The 16,133-nt window shown below is 29.8% G+C and overlaps 1 protein-coding gene across 3 annotated transcripts; it reads right to left on the bottom strand.

Annotated features, from left to right (window-relative positions):
* Window positions 1-448: 448 nt before the first annotated feature.
* Window positions 449-4,364, bottom strand: LOC118044501 (pto-interacting protein 1). Of its 3 annotated transcripts, none has more exons than XM_035052820.2 (8): window positions 4,164-4,364; window positions 3,415-3,525; window positions 2,954-3,204; window positions 2,742-2,868; window positions 1,868-2,141; window positions 1,324-1,456; window positions 1,117-1,203; window positions 449-862 (listed from the first exon to the last, which is right to left on the bottom strand). In XM_035052820.2, the coding sequence occupies exons 2-8, from the start codon at window positions 3,497-3,499 to the stop codon at window positions 731-733; spliced, it is 1,089 nt and encodes a 362-aa protein (XP_034908711.1). In that variant the 5' UTR covers window positions 3,500-3,525; window positions 4,164-4,364; the 3' UTR covers window positions 449-730. The 3 variants fall into 3 exon arrangements, with proteins under 3 accessions (XP_034908711.1, XP_034908710.1, XP_034908709.1); XM_035052819.2 differs by having other exon boundaries at window positions 4,154-4,364; XM_035052818.2 differs by having other exon boundaries at window positions 4,158-4,363.
* Window positions 4,365-16,133: the final 11,769 nt, after the last annotated feature.

Genomic DNA, 16,133 nt, shown 5'->3' on the forward strand with positions numbered 1-16,133 from the left:
CTAATGCCAGATTCCGATGACTTTCTCTCACCATTCTTATACTAGGAGCCAAAAAATAAAAAAAATAAAATTAAGGATCAAAATTAATTTTTCTTTTTTAATTTTGAAACATAAAGGGGCCGGATATATATGATATATATAATTTACTAAATACAAGGTCTATAATAAACATTTTCTTCAAAGTTTTTATATTCCTTACATATTTTCACTTTGATTTCTCGTTTTTTAATTTCACCTTCCCCCAATAAATTAGTTTTTAATTTGGCTTGATAAGGTTTAAATTAAAAATAAAAAATAAAAAATGACACTGTTAACAGTCCATCAACAATACTGTGTCAGTAAAGTCTCTGTATTTCGGCCTATCCTCCTCCTTTCTACGGTTCTACCAACGGGACATAACCATCACAAAATGGGAGGCAATTTCTCTATCGTTCAAGAGGAAAAAAAGTGAGAAAGAAAAAGAGATGTCCACGTAATTAATGAATGAATCTCATTCACAGAATATCATCTTTTATTCACATCTGGGAGAGATGGTATACAAAAAAAATCATATAACATGGACTGCTTCACACATTATGAAAAAATCAAATGCGCATCAAATAATGGGAGCTCAGGGGACGTTGTCCAGATGCTTTGCTACAAACGTCAGTAACAAAACCTTGATATGTTATGCTTGAACATGGATGCCCACTTTCACCTGCACAAACATACACTGAGCCGGGAGAAAGAATTATATGCTTGGTGCTTCTCCAGCAGGTCCTGGCCGGGCATTTAACAGGGGCTGGAGGGCTTTGACCACAATGCTCATGTTTGGCCGGAAATCAGCCTCATATTGCACACACAAGGCAGCAACGGCAGCCATCTGTAATGAAGACAAGATGAGTTCAACGACAGCGCTTTAGACATTTGCAATCCAGTATCTTATACATGCTGTTTGTTAAGGTTTCCACTTCGTGAAGGCCACATAAATCATCTAGCAATTGAAAGCCTCATTCAAGTTGGATGCAAGGGATCACTCATGGCAGTTTTGGAGACAACCGAACAAATTGACGAGTCGATTTTTCAATAATACAAGTTTCCTTTTACAGAGAAATCTTAGAAATGCGGTGCAAATACCTTTGCAACTGCCTTGGGTGGGTACTCTCCTTGTAATCTTGCATCAACACACTGCTTAACCTTGTCCTCGCTAAGTTTTGGTGTTGCCTGATACATACAAACACTCAATAGTCAGCAAGGACAGAAAGAAAAAGGAACACGCAGGTTTCGAAAGCTTAGAAAGAGAGAACAAGTGCTAGGCATGAGACAACAAATAGTGATTAGTACCCATGTCACTAGACTCTGCTGTCCACGTGGTAAAGTGTGATCAACAGGTTTCCTCCCAGTCAGAAGCTCAAGCAGGACAACACCAAAACTGTACACGTCACTCTTTGCATTCAATTGTCCAGTCATTGCATATCTGCCAATCACAAAGATGGTCAACGCACAGCAATCAAGGCACACACTCTCACAACAAGTTTTGAAAGCAGGGTGTCTTAGCAATTAAACTTAAGTATAAGTTGATAGCAAGGAGGAACACAGGAAAATTAAATTATAACTACAATTTACAAGCTTTCAACTAGGAATAATTATCAGAAACATACAAGTTTCCTTTTCTTCTCCCAACATTTTCTATCAAGCAATAGAGCATTACTGGATTTTAAGTTCTGAAAGGGAAACTAAATTATCAAGTAAAAATCTCAGACAGTGGATCCAATAAGCAGCTCCATCCTTTAGCTTCCTCATAACCACATATTAGAAAACCAAAACAGGTTTTGACACAGTGAAACATAGATGTTAAAGAAGTATAAATAATCGACCAATAGCTTACTCAGGAGCATGATAACCAAATGTTCCCAAAACTCGAGTGGAATGAAGACGTGCTGCCATATCAGGAGCTTGATTTGACAAATCGAAGTCGGCAATTTTTGCAACATCATCATCAAAAATAAGAACATTGCTGGACTTAATGTCACGATGATAGATGTGAGGATCGGCCTTTTCATGCAAGTATTCAAGCCCCTTTGCAGCACCAACAGCAATTTTTACACGCTGAGGCCATGTAAGGACAGGACCAGGCTGTGCTCCTTTAACACCTTTCCTCCCTAAATTAACAAGACATTGATAACTAAGGCATCAATCATGCAGATAATAAGAACCAACATTTCATTGTATGATCCAAAGAACACAAGAGTATTTGCAATTTTATAGAAACATTGTAAACTCTCAACGCCAAAACAGTTACCTAATTTCGTTAAAAATCTTTTAGTGCTGGTGTTTTGACATCTATTAAAATCTCATACAAGCAAATGTTGATGAATTTCCACTGTTTCCTTTTTTGAATAGCAAGGTTTTTATTGAAGGGTTTGAAACCAAGAACATTTGCTGTGTAATATGTGCCTACCACCATAAGGTTTGTTAGGCATGTAAAATCAAATGAATGCTGAGAAAACAAGTTCTCATGAATAAAATGTTCATCGAAATCAAATAAAGATGCCACATCGTATAATTTTAATGGTGGAAGCTCTTTTCTCTGACTACATAGGACAGAACTCAGAAAAGGATAGGAACTGTGATCAATTATGGTGGACTCTAGCTCCAAGCATATAAAACTAGCCAGTATCAGAAACAAGATAAAGTACCTAGAAAAATGGAATGAATTTATTAAGATTTCATAACAGGACAATTGACACAACGAGGCTTACCATGAAGAATATCATGAAGAGATCCATTAGAAGCAAATTCATAGATGAGTACACGGGAACCCCCATCTACACAATACCCAAGCAACTGTACAAAATTTTCATGCTTCAACCTTGATACCATAGAGACCTGTTGAAGTCATCCAGACATTTGATATGCCACTCAAAATTACAAATCAAATGGAATACGCAACAATTTAGGATTTCAAAGAAACCTGGGCTAAGAATTCATCATCAGGTTGTTTGCTGGCATCTAATTTTTTTATTGATGCATCCTGCCCACTTTTAAGAACACCATAATATACTCTTCCATATGATCCTTCTCCTATGAATGAACTTGTCCCAAAGTTATCTGTAACTTCCTTAAGTTCATCCCCAGATATTTCAGGGACTTCGATAGGCTGGATTTTAAAAGCCTGAGCGCCCTTGGGAGCTGTTTCTGATGCATGATAATTTCCTAAATTGCCTGTTTGGTCAAATGCAAATCAGCAAATAGAATGAATAAACCTGAATTCAGGAAAAAAAAAAAGAAAGGAAAAATAGAAGGGAGTGAACTTTTCACTAAAACATTTTAGAAAAACAGAGATAGAGTGCACCATAAGAATATAGGTACACATTTATTGGAAAACATAAACATATCACTCTTGCTACAACGCTTCTAGCCAAGAGATATTACCAGCTGAGCTTTTAACTGTATACTGGCCTCCATAGTCAGCAGTTTTATGGATGTCATCTTCTTCACAACAGCCGAAGCAACTCATGATTCAAAATCTTTAGAAATCCCACTCTGCAACGCATAATATTTGACACGGCCATTAAAAAACATAAAACAAACACTAAAGAGATCAGAAGAGTTAACATGCACATGGTTATCAGCACAAAATAATATGCCCAAAACAAGAAAATCCCACACGTTTTTTCAAACATGCCATCAGAAAATGGATTTATTCAAAATAACACCCAGTTTAGATACCAAAGGCACGAATAAACACAAGCAAAGGATTGTCTTCCACACTCCACAGAAATTGGCCAAGTATTCCCCCATAAAAAGAAATCAATTTGGATTTAAAAGCAAGGCCATGAAATCAGTAGAATCCCACAATTCCCAGTTCCTCCCAACTTTCTTATAAAAGAATCCCAGAAAAAATTATCGTCATAGAAACTGACATATAAAGCAGAAGTAACTGACTCTCACTCCAGAAATGCATAATACTGATATTTACTAAATAGTTAAGACAAGATTAGAAGAATATTCAAGACAACGACTCGGTATATCTCATTAAAATTACTAAAATTTACAAACAAACAAAAAAGACATGTAAATTAAACGCATGCTGCAACCTTTAGCAATTAAGCACGACGAAAATAAATGAAAAAGAGAGAGAGAGAGAGAGGCAGAAGAGATGGATCCGTACTGACAATTACTATGCTTGACCAATCAGTGTGTGGGAGAGAGCAGGAGGATCTGAGACGTGGAAGGCGGCCAAGTGAGCGCAGGATAGGGAGGGATAGATTGACAGAAGGAGAGAAGGAGAGGTTTCTTTTACTACTTGTTTAGATTGAGTTTTGAAGTTAACACAGGAAAATTGCAAATTTAAATACAATTTTTTTTTTTTTTTTTACATTGGCAGCTACGCGCTAAGCTTGACAGAATTGACTTCACCGTTTAAAGCTTCCGATTTCTCCCAGGTCGCGAAGTCTTGGGTACAAGGAATGATATTACGTGTCTGAAACTGATTGGATTATGTCTACATCGTTTCTTATTACTGATTGGCAGTTGGGTCAAAGCTGACCGGTCGTCTTAGGTGGATTCTTTCGTTCAACCTGTTTGGACGTTTTCTTCTCTCTTTTTTTCCCGGAAAATTTCTCATATTTGGTAATTTATGTCCATAGCTAATCCATAAATTCAATTTTTATTTGGTAGTATTATTAATGTAACATGCATGTGCCTGTGGATACACTTATTTAAAACAGATATATTATTATTTAATTGAATCGTTTATATTTTAAAGGTAAAACAGCAAGGTTAACAAAATTAAATAATAAGTTTGATTAAATTTCTCATCAACCATCTACACGAAAGAAAAACAATATGAAAGTTTTTTTTTTTTTTTTAATGTTCAATCGAATATAAATATTACATTCATGATATTCGGTGTTTCACAAATGAAGATTTAAGTTTAGTTATTGGCATGGGATTCCTCTTCAATTCCTTTGAATTAGAAGACCCATTCAAATTGTGGACTTAAATTGATGTCTTTAATTGATTTATTTATATTGATAGAAATTTTCAAAGATGCAATTAAGTTCTTTCAAAATATATGCTAGTTTAGATGTTTTACTATTCAGCTTGCGCTCCAACTCAGATAAAAACAAAATTAGGTATTTGAATTATAATTAATTATTTTTATTTTTAATTTAAGCATGTTCATTGAGGTTTATAATTAATAATTTATTTTGTTTAAAACAGTAATAAACCTAAACAAAGTAAAGAAAAATTCATTAATGATGTTAGTTTCACAACTAATCTAACATTAAAGTATAAAACTGAAATAAATAATTTTTTTTTAAATAATAATGACATTAAATAAACAATCAAATTACTTTCAATACCAAATTATTAGACCAAAAAAATCAATATGAGACTACAAATAAGACCCCAAAGCCAAACATTAAAATCGAACTGTTTTATTTTTTTTAAGAAAAAACCCTAGCCCAAGCTAAGTGTTGTTTTTTCTTAAAGGTATTAAAGTAATTTAACCTTGCACATAAGTTGCAAAGAAACAGTCGTAGCCTCAACTAATTAAAAAAGTGCTAATTCACAATAATTGAAAGTGGGCGGCGGTTTTTTTTTTTTTTTTAGACAAAGCAATCTATTTAGCAAACTTCAAAACCTGCGTTGATTTGCGTTAATTTTTCTAATCAACAATACACTAATTCAATTAATAAATTTAATTCTCAACAAATTTAATATTAAATTATTAAATTAAAAAATAAATTTTATAGTAAAAAACTTACCAAAAAAAGAACTGGAATCAAATTTAAAAGAAAAAAAGGGATGAAATTAAAAAAAATCAAAAAACAATTTGAAAAAAAAAATTTAAAAGTATGGGGACTAAATCTAACATGGTCAAAATTTAAAGGAGGGTGAGATTGAAAATAAAATCCAATTTTAAGAATTTATTAAAATAAAAAAAAATAAGAATATGAAAAGGAGGGATAAAAGTAAAAGTAAATAAACTTGAAGGGCTCATATGGAAATTTGAGGGTGAAGAGTAGTTTTTTCGAGGGAAAGAAAAAGGAAAGGGGAAAAAAAAGTTGGCAGTGACTTACTGGACTTCACATAAGTACACGTGTTGCATAGAAAGAAAGAAGGGTCAAATCAAAGTGGATGATATGATGAAAGTAGTTTTTCGCCATTGTAGTTAGTCACATGCATTGCTTGAAGGTGTTGGATGTATTAACAACTTTTTTTTCTACTAAAAATACAACATTTTCCTTAGAACCAAAGAACTATCATGGAAAACAACTTTGTAATTACCAATTAGCCCTTGAAACCAAGTTATTGAAAACTTAAATTAAAGTTTAGATTCTGAAATATAAAATGAGACTCTAGACCATAGCTTAATGTTTTTCTAGTTTCAAGGTCAATCAAATAATCATGTTGTACAAAAAAAGTAAAAAACCAAGATGCCCTAAACAAATCTATAATAACAAATGAGTTAAGTGAAAAAACTATTATACTCTTGAAAGATAATTTCTATGTAGTTTTTTTAAGAATATTTTTATCAATTCACTATTGTAATCCATGGTAAATCAAGACTAATGTATAATATTTTTGTCACACTATTTAGTTTTTGTTATTATTTATGACGATGTATCATGGGTAGTTGATTTATTTGTGCAATCTATTTCACAACTCAACTTATATTTATATAAAATATGCTTACCAAATATGTGGTTTTCCTCTTAATTTCATATCTATATCAAAATTCTTTTCAAAATTTAAGATTATAGCAGCTATAGATATTTTAGTCTCCAAATCTAGATTACTGTGTTGCGTAGTGGATCAAATCAAACTTTTTTAAATGTATAAACAATATTCAAACATTAGTAACATATTTTCTAATAAAAAGTATAAATTTTATAAGGGTTGATATGATATAACCCGATCAAATTGACCGGTCTAAAAACAATTAAAATGACTCATAGAAATATAGTTTGATTAAAAAAAAAATTCAATATAACATCTTTTATTCTAATACGGAGATGAAAACATATTGCGTTGACGTGATTCAACCCAAGTTAAGTTGTCAAATCCATTATCTAGGCTAACGCATCAAATTCACGACTCGGATCAAGAAATTATAATAAACTCATAGAAAACAAATTGAAACAGATTATGAAGCCCAAATCTCAATCAATCAAATATTGAAATATGAAATTAAAGGAAAAAAAAAAGCAATTTAAAAAACAATAACATAAAAAAAATATCCTAAGTCAATAAACTAAACCCGCTACTTGAGTCATGAGATTGAGATGATCCTATAAAAAACAAATAAAAAAGATTATGAAACTCAATTTGTAATCAACTCAATATTGAAGCATGAAATTAAAAAACAAAATCACTTAAAAAAATACAAAAATTAACCAATTCAAGTTTTTGTTAAAATTGTGACTTGGATTATAAGAATAAAATAATCCTATAGAAAGTAAATTAAAATAAATTATGAAATTAAATATCCAATAAATCCAAATATGTAAGGATAAAATTAAAAAATAATTAAAAATAAAAAACTTTTAAAAAAAGCACTATTGTAGTAAAAAGTGCTTTTATAAAGTGGTGGACAACGAATCCATCTCTTCCTTTAGTTTTTGTTAAATTAAATAAACGTCTTAAAAAGAAAAAACAAGTGGAATTTGTTTAACTGGAAAAGTTAGTATAATTAAGAATATGTGTTGTAATTTTTTTCATAATTACTAAATCTGATTCCGAATCTATTTAATATTATAAATAACAAATTAATAAAATTAAACTAGAAAGAAAAAAAAAGATTATAACAGTTGCAATGCCAACTTGCAAAATAACATCCTCGAGTGAATCTTTTTGTTCGCCAATTTAAATCACCGATTTTCTGATCATCACAAGATTTGTTTTAAATTATAAAATATTTAAAATAAATAATTGACAATCATAAAAGGTTACAAGAACATGCTGGATCATTATCAACCTACCATGTATGGGACCACGGAACATGTTGCACATGCCATTACTTGAGAGATATTCCACCGAAAAGATGACAAATCATCAAAATAATCCCTTCCCAAATCTGATCCAGGCTTTGCAGCCTCACAAATGGGCTCCGCACCAGGGCTACCAGCCCATGAGGAGACAATTGGGCCACTCTTGCTTGCTCTCGTCAGCTCCAAGAGAATCTTTTGGTGGCAAAAAATAAAAATAAAAATAAAAATTCCGAGTGTTATTCCATGTATTATTCAAGGAAGTCAAGTCAATGTAGATAAAAAGAGAATTGTCTAAAAGTGAACTTTGTAGAAACTTTATATATTATTCTATATTTTATTCTTAAATAGATATTTTTTATGCAGTCAATAATAGCAGGAGACGGAAGAAAATGTAACATGGCCGAAAGAGATTGAACCAAGTTCGATGATAAAAATTAAAAAAACCATGATTCTTAAGCACGCCATTTATAAAAATATAAATATTTCTAAATCTAATAAAAATTTTTAAAAATATTTTGTATGAGTAATATAAAAATTATCATCCAATCATGAAGATTTTGTTATCAAGTTTCCAGATAAAATAACTTGTAATTGCTAATATTAATAATTATTAAAAACTTATCTAGTCATTAATTTTAAAATTAAAAAAAAAATTAACTAAGTTATACATACTGGTCCGACCATTTCACTCATGTGAATTAAAAAAAAAAAATGTAAAAAGATACGTGTGGAATTGAATATCATTTGGAAGGTAGAATAGTTTACGAAGACGACAGGGAACTTTTTTCCTAGCTAATAATTCTCCGGCGACAGACCTAATGTCTTGGACAATACGTTTATTGGAATCGCATTGGACAGCTTGAAAAGAAGTCATTAGTGTTTTTGTCATTTTCATTAAAATTACAAAGCTTGCAATTAGCTGTAGAATTGTCTTTTCCAGAAGATTTATTTGCATTACAAGATTGATTGAATATAAACTAATCCACACATATTTTTTTATAGTTAAATAACTTTGTTGTCATTAAAGATAAAAAAAAAATGTATAGTTTGGTTCATGGGCTTTTTTTTTTGTTTTTTTTACTACTATTTGTAAAATAAAAATACAATAATACCCTTAAGAGAGGAAAACCATTAAGTTTGCACAGGGGGGCTTTTATGTATTTTTAATTTTTATCAAATTTTGGTTGTCGGTCTTTTGATTCTTATTCTTTTATTATTATTTTATTTTATTTTTAATATTTTATTTTTAAAAAATAATCATCCCTACTCTTAACTAGACGATGTTGACGTATGCTACTGCTTTCACATGTCATGAGTGCTGGGTTTTTATTATTTTTCTGAGAAAACAAACGAAAAACAAAGACGGGATAGAGAGGTGAAACCAAATTATAGAGTAGTGGCAGAGAGAATATATGCGTCGGTTCATGACATGTGGGTGGTTAAAGACGCCATGAATGAGAACAAGAGACAGGTTGTGCAGAAGTGGTGAAAGATATCTACGCCGCTTAGTTGGATTCGTGGCTCGTGGGCCCACCACCACCCCATAGCCCAACCATAGAAAAGCCGAGATCATTCAGATTTTAATGCAGAATAAAGTTGATGCAAAAAAAATCCAATGCTAGTGCCTACTACAACTACTACCTATTTTTTAAAAAACGAAAAAGATTAGTAGGTTTTTTGGACAAGGTTTTTTATATAAACAAATTAGAAGTATCCAATTAAATAAATTATAATTATCTGTGTAGGTAAATAATAATAAAAAGATGTTGACGATAACTGAAAAAATCAAGATCTATATGTAGATCTAGATATTTAATTCACAATGCAAGATGTTTACCCCATTGTGTTTAATGAACTTATTTTTTTAAATCAAAATTTTTTATTAAATAAAACAATAATAGAAATAGATACATGCATGAAACCAATTGAATAAAATTTTAAAAAATACAAAATAATTTTTTAAAAAAACTTTTATTAAAAAAAGGCTACATAATCAAAATAAAAACAATTATAGAGGAGAGATATTAATTGAAACATAAATTTAAAAATGACTTTAAGAAAGACATAGTAAAAATATATAAATTAAAATTAAAACAAAACAATAAGAAAATGGCATCGATAATACAGTTGCCGTAAACACATTTAAAAAAAATAAGAAAAAACAAATAATTTGGTTTACAGGTCCAATCAGGTTTAATAAGTTGGCTCTATTTTAATAAACAATGAATAAAAGTCAACAGTTTTAAATTGACAAAACTTTTATATATAAAAAAATCACAATAACTTCAAAAAAAAAACCTTGAAAGTACGAAATTGATATAAAAAAAAAAAACAACCCGAGTCAACTTGAGTTAACATGATAAATATATAATCTGGGTAATAAGAGGTAGACCAACCTAAGTTAATAGGCAAGACTCGTGATCCAGATCATAAGACTAAGATAATTTGATAGAAAAAAAAATTGAAAATAACTATAAAAGAAAGTTTTTTTTTTTTTTTTAATAATGTCAGACAATGAAATAAAAAATAAAAAAAAGCCAAAAAAAGATGTCAATTCGTGTTAACTTTTTAAACTTATAACTTCGGTTGTTAAATTGGAAGTACTATAAATAAAAAAATCATGAAGCTTAACTCCCAACAAATCAAACACTGAAGAATGAAATAGGGGTAAGCAAAAAAATAAAAAAAATGATTAAATCGAGAAAACCAGAAAAAAATAACCGAAAAAAACAAACCATGAAAAAAAACCAATTAAACCGATTAAAATTTTGAAAAAAACCGACCGGTTCGGTTTATAAGCCTAAAACAAAAAAAACAGAACCGAAACTGAAAAACATCGAAAAAAAACAGAGCCAAACTGAAAAAAATCGAGTCAAACCGGTTTGAAACAGTTTTTGTCCTAAAAAACCAAATCGAACTGAAACTGGCCGGTTCGAACCGGTTTTGGTTTGGTTTCGGTTTTGTTTTTGAAAAAAAATTCGGTTTGGTTACTTTTTTTTATAAAAACCGAACTGAACCAAAATAAATTAAAAAAAAAAAATTACATAAAAGAATCTAAAACAAAAAATTGTAATTAAAAGAATAAAGATGAAATAAAATTAAAAAATAAATTAGAGGCCAACAAAAAAAGTTTGATTGGAGAGATAAACCGAAAAGAAAAATAACTTTAACATAAAAAAAAAACTTAAAAGAATGAAGATAAAAAACATTAATGCACCATAAACTTTGATTAAAACTGAAAATTAATACAATTTTAATAAAAAATAAAAAAAAAATCAGAAATCAAAAGATTAAAGATCAAATTAAAAAATAATATATAAATTAAAAAAAATTAAATTTTTTTTTATAAAAAGGATTAAGAATAAAAAATTAAACTAAAATTAAAATATAAAAAACAAAAAAAACCACCATATATTTTTTAAAAATAAAAGAAAAAAAACAACCACCGACGTCACAGTCATAGCAATCTTCCGCCAGTATCATGCACCCTACCAGGAGGATGTGGATGCGGCGGTTTTTGTATGATCGAAATGTGCACTTGTTCAATTTCCTATTGCAGTGATGCTCACTCAACGAAGACCTAACGTGAAATGAAAAGAGAGATTAAATAATGCTTGGAATGCGGTGTAATTTATATTTTAAAAAAAATTAATATTTTTTATATGTTTTGAATTATTTTAATATACTAATTTTAAAAATAAAAAAATATTATTTTAATATATTTCAATACAAAAATACTTTAAAAAACAATTATAATAGTACTTCCAAACACGTAATAATTATAAAAGCAAGAAAGCCAACACGAAACAAACTATGCAGAGTTCGCCGGAGACAGGAATCAATTTAAAACGATCGATTGAGTATAAAACAATGGCAAATCGGAGGACATCACAGACATTAGGTGCTCTCTGTTCACAAAAGTCAAACCATGTTCACTTGCCCCGAGCTCTATTCGCTTGTTCTGTTACAAATTAATTAAAACTTTACTGCTATTATAAAAATAGAAAATGATTTTCATTTAATACAAGTATTTGTCAGACAGGCTCGCCGTCAACACCCGTAAAATATTTACTGAGGTTTTTTCAATTTTTACTGCCTCGTTCGCCTTAGATCTTCCTGACCGTCAATGTCGGCAACAAAAGAAAATGTTGTGGTCCACAGAGGGTTTAATTGTTTTTTTTATTTAAAAATATATTAAAATAATATTTTTTTATTTTTAAAATTAATATATTAAAATAATCTAAAAAATATATATATATAATTAAATTTATAATAAAAAATATGGCGAACCGCGTTGCCAAGCAGTTTCAAGTAGGAGATTAGCAAATTAGATAAAAGAAGAGGAATAATTTTCCCACAATAAGGTTATCCTAGGCTGACACGTGGCCATAGAAAGCAGGGCAGGGCAAGTTAGGATTTGATCCAATGCGCACAATGCTAGCTCATGTGGACTCCTGGGTGACCAATAATAGATGAGTCAAAATCAACAAAAGTGAAAAGTTTTTTTTTGTTTGTATCTACATGCGGTGCGTTTAACAGTCAAGAATAAACTGATACAAGTAATGGAATAAAAATAAAGATAAAAAGAGAATATTAAGGTTTGTAATGGATATGATAGTGATTGTTTTTTAAAATATTTTTTATATTAAAATAATATATTTTAAATTAATTTAAAATAAAAAAAAATTAAATTTTTTATTTAGGAGTGTGATTGTAGTTACTTTTTCATGTCAAATTCATTAAAATAATTTTTTTTATTTTTTTAAAATTATTTTTAAAATCAATATATTAAAAAGATTTAAAATATAAAAAAATTAAATTTTTATATAAAAAAAAAGTTTATTAAAAACATAGATTGGCCATGTTTCCAATCACAGTATAAAACTCATTGTCACACGCCTCTTAATCATGTTTCAATGATTTCAATTATATTATAATAAAAAAACAAAGCCAAGGAGACAAATACTTCTCATCTATCATGGGATGGAAATGAGGAACATCGTCTCGTGAAATCATCTCTGTTTGCAGCACCTTCCAAAAGGTCAATTCATGCTTTTAAAAAGAATACTCATTGAGTTGTTTTTTTCACACTAGGATGCTTGTAATTTCATTTCATGTGCAGGAGTCCAATTGTATATATCATGTATTTGAGTTTATTTCATATATTAAAATTAACAGAAACTCTGGGAAATATTATTTTTCGACGTATATGTATGATCACTGGAGATTTAATGTGCCCATATGTTTTTTTTTTCCATTCTTTTTGTTTTTTTCTCTTTTATTTTTCCCTTTAAAGACCTAATTATGAAGATTGGGTCCCTTCAATTTTTAAATATCGACAAAAAATAAATTTTGATATAAAACTTAATTTTTTTTTATTTTTCAATTCTTAACTTGAGAAATATAGAAAAAATTATAGATTTTGATTATAAAGAAAAAAAATCATTGTTTAAATCAATTTCATGCACCAAAACAGTCAATTTTTGATGTCAAAAGATTTTATTTTACAAGGAAAATTCTATCTATGTGTTTTTTCACCCTTAAATTGCCTATAAAAAATCTAAGCTCGAAAAGCTTTTTTGTTTCAAGTTGATTTGAGTTTTTATGGGTTGATTTTTTTTTTTTTTTTAGATAATGGATGTGCTTATCAAGGTGTGTATGGTGTTTTCTAGGTGATTTCAGCTGATTCTGGGTTGAAAATGAGTTTTTTTTTTTTTAAAAAAAAACACCTTCACTAATTTCTGGTTGCTATGGATGTCGAAATCTAGGGAAGAATAAGTGACACGTTACCTGCTAATTAAAAAAAGAAAGAAATAGAGATGGATGACAAGTTGTGCGCCCTTTAAATAAAGAAAGAAAAACGTTCAAGCACACGGGCTAAGGTTTTTTTTTAAGTCCATGCATGTTGGGCCATGTGTCTAAGTTTTTTGGGTCCATTGATTTTTTTTTTTGTCATTTAGTTTTTTTCTTCTAATTTCATCCTTTAATTTTGGTTTTTATTGATCTTTTTTAATAACTTCTTATAATATTTTTTAAAGAATATTATTTAATTTAGTGTGTGGCTTGTTTTTTTTTTTTTTTTTATATTCTAACCCTTTATGATTATTTTTTAAGAAATAAAAATAAGAAATAAGATGAGGATTAAGAATAAGATAGTTTAAAAAAGAGTTGGTGATGAAATCAAGAAAACTTCACACATAAGTCAGTTTTCCATGATCTGTAAAGCTGAGCCAAGACTTATGAGCCAGGCTTCAGGTTTGGACTTGAATATTCTTGAATTAAATAAGTTTCTTGTAGAATAAAGGTCTTTTTGATGCTTAAGTCAGTAATGATAGGAGAAAAATAATGTACAAAAAAATTTATGTCTTGCAATTTAAGACAAAGTCTTGTGATGTAGGAAAAATATCGAAGGTAAGATGTAATCTTGTAATGAATGAGAAAAGCGGGAGTGAGTTATATGGTTCAAGAGGTTTATCTCTTATTTATCTAGTGACTTGAAGTATTTATGGACCTTGTTTACATCAATTTTTTACCTGAAACATTGAGAGTAGTGTTGCAATTAATTAGTGGAAATGTTGGTGAACAAAATAGGTTATTGTGTTTGTTATTGTTATTAGTAAGATGATTGGTTAAATTCAATGATAATTTGGCGAGAAATTGTCATTGTTCGAGACAAAAGGTGTTTGAGTTACATAAAAAATAGTTTGTGTTTGCATTACTAACCATTGGCTAAAAAATATGGTACTGTATAAAAGCTTGTATTTACAAAGAATCTGTCAAAATATATTTCAGTTAATAATAAAACAATATTACATGCATGTGCATTCTAACTCCTCAAAACTCAAAAAAGTTAAAAGAAAAAAAATACGGGTGTATTTGGGTTAAGCTAGGAAATGTTTGTATACTAGCGTATCTGTTTAAGTCGAGATACAAATACGATGGGTGTTACCATTTGGGCACAACCTAAACGATAATAACAATTATTGTGGTTTAGGCTACATGACCCAAACAATAACAACAATTATTTTTATTTGGGCAAATAGCCCAAATGACAACAAATTAACATAATTTCCTTTTGGGTTTGAAACGTATTTTACATGCACCATTAGTTGCTCCTTTATTTTTTATTTTTTAAATATGTTTGGAAGACTTTAATAGCAAAAAGGGGGGTACTTAAAGTGTCAATGTTTACCTAGATGACCATGCTTGCATAAAAATATTACCGTTTATGGCTTTGAATGTTTGCCATTTTCTTTATGTTGTGAACCTACCCTTCTCATAATTTTATCAATGTTTTTGGAGAATGATCCCTGATTTTTTTGCGATAGTGATTACAAGAACCTGGAAAGTAGTCATAGGGACTAAAAGAGAAGCAGTTATGATAAGTGATCATAAGGATCGAGAGACAAATGATTATAAGGACCTAAAGACAAACGGTCATGAAGACTTAAGAATGACCCCTCATCTTTTTAGAGATGTCAGAGATATATGTGGGAGTTTCAATGAAGACAAAGATTTTTCTTATAGAGAAAGTTTGGAGATATGAACAAAAAATACTACTTTTTATTAAAAACCCAAAAGATAAAGACATACTAACGGGATATCCCGAGGATAATCTAATTTTGGGTAGTTCACCAAGTGTGCACACTTCTTTTCTTTCCTACTTTGGTTGTCTTTTTTTTTTTAATAAACTGTTGGAGGTGATTTTTTGTAAACAATCTTTCTATCTCTCTTTTCAAGGCATGACATTCTTTGCTGTCATACCCATGATCATAATGAAAAAGGTAAAATTTATTAGGGTTTTTTGTAATAGCATTATTTTTCATAGGAGGTGAGTATTGCACATATTTTGTTACTTGATAATGACTAACACCTTAGTTCATATGGTGGTTAGAGATGTAGTCATGAGTTCTGAGAATGTGAATCGATCATGGTTATGCCCTTTAATGCTCTTGTCTGATGTTCTTGTAGAGGACTAAGAGGCCGTTTGGCACTGCGGTCCAAACGGCTTTTTGCAAAATTTCAATTTTTTTTTTTGCTAAAATTGAGTGCGGTTTGTACTTTCTGGATTGTTTTGATGTGCTAATATCAAAAATAATTTTTAAAAAATAAAAAAACATTATTGGCATGCTTTTCGGCACGAAAAGCTAT

Source organism: Populus alba, chromosome 2 (genome assembly GCF_005239225.2).
Source record: "Populus alba chromosome 2, ASM523922v2, whole genome shotgun sequence".
In the NCBI taxonomy this organism is placed as follows: Eukaryota; Viridiplantae; Streptophyta; class Magnoliopsida; order Malpighiales; family Salicaceae; genus Populus; species Populus alba.

Coding starts and splice junctions, on each gene's coding strand:
- LOC118044501 (XM_035052820.2), bottom strand. CDS start 3,499: ATGAGTTGCTTCGGCTGTTGTGAAGAAGATGACATCCATAAAACTGCT. Junction 2,142..2,741: donor TCTTCATGATATTCTTCATG/GTAAGCCTCGTT, acceptor TTGTTAATTTAG/GGAGGAAAGGTGTTAAAGGA. Junction 863..1,116: donor CACCCAAGGCAGTTGCAAAG/GTATTTGCACCG, acceptor TCTTCATTACAG/ATGGCTGCCGTTGCTGCCTT.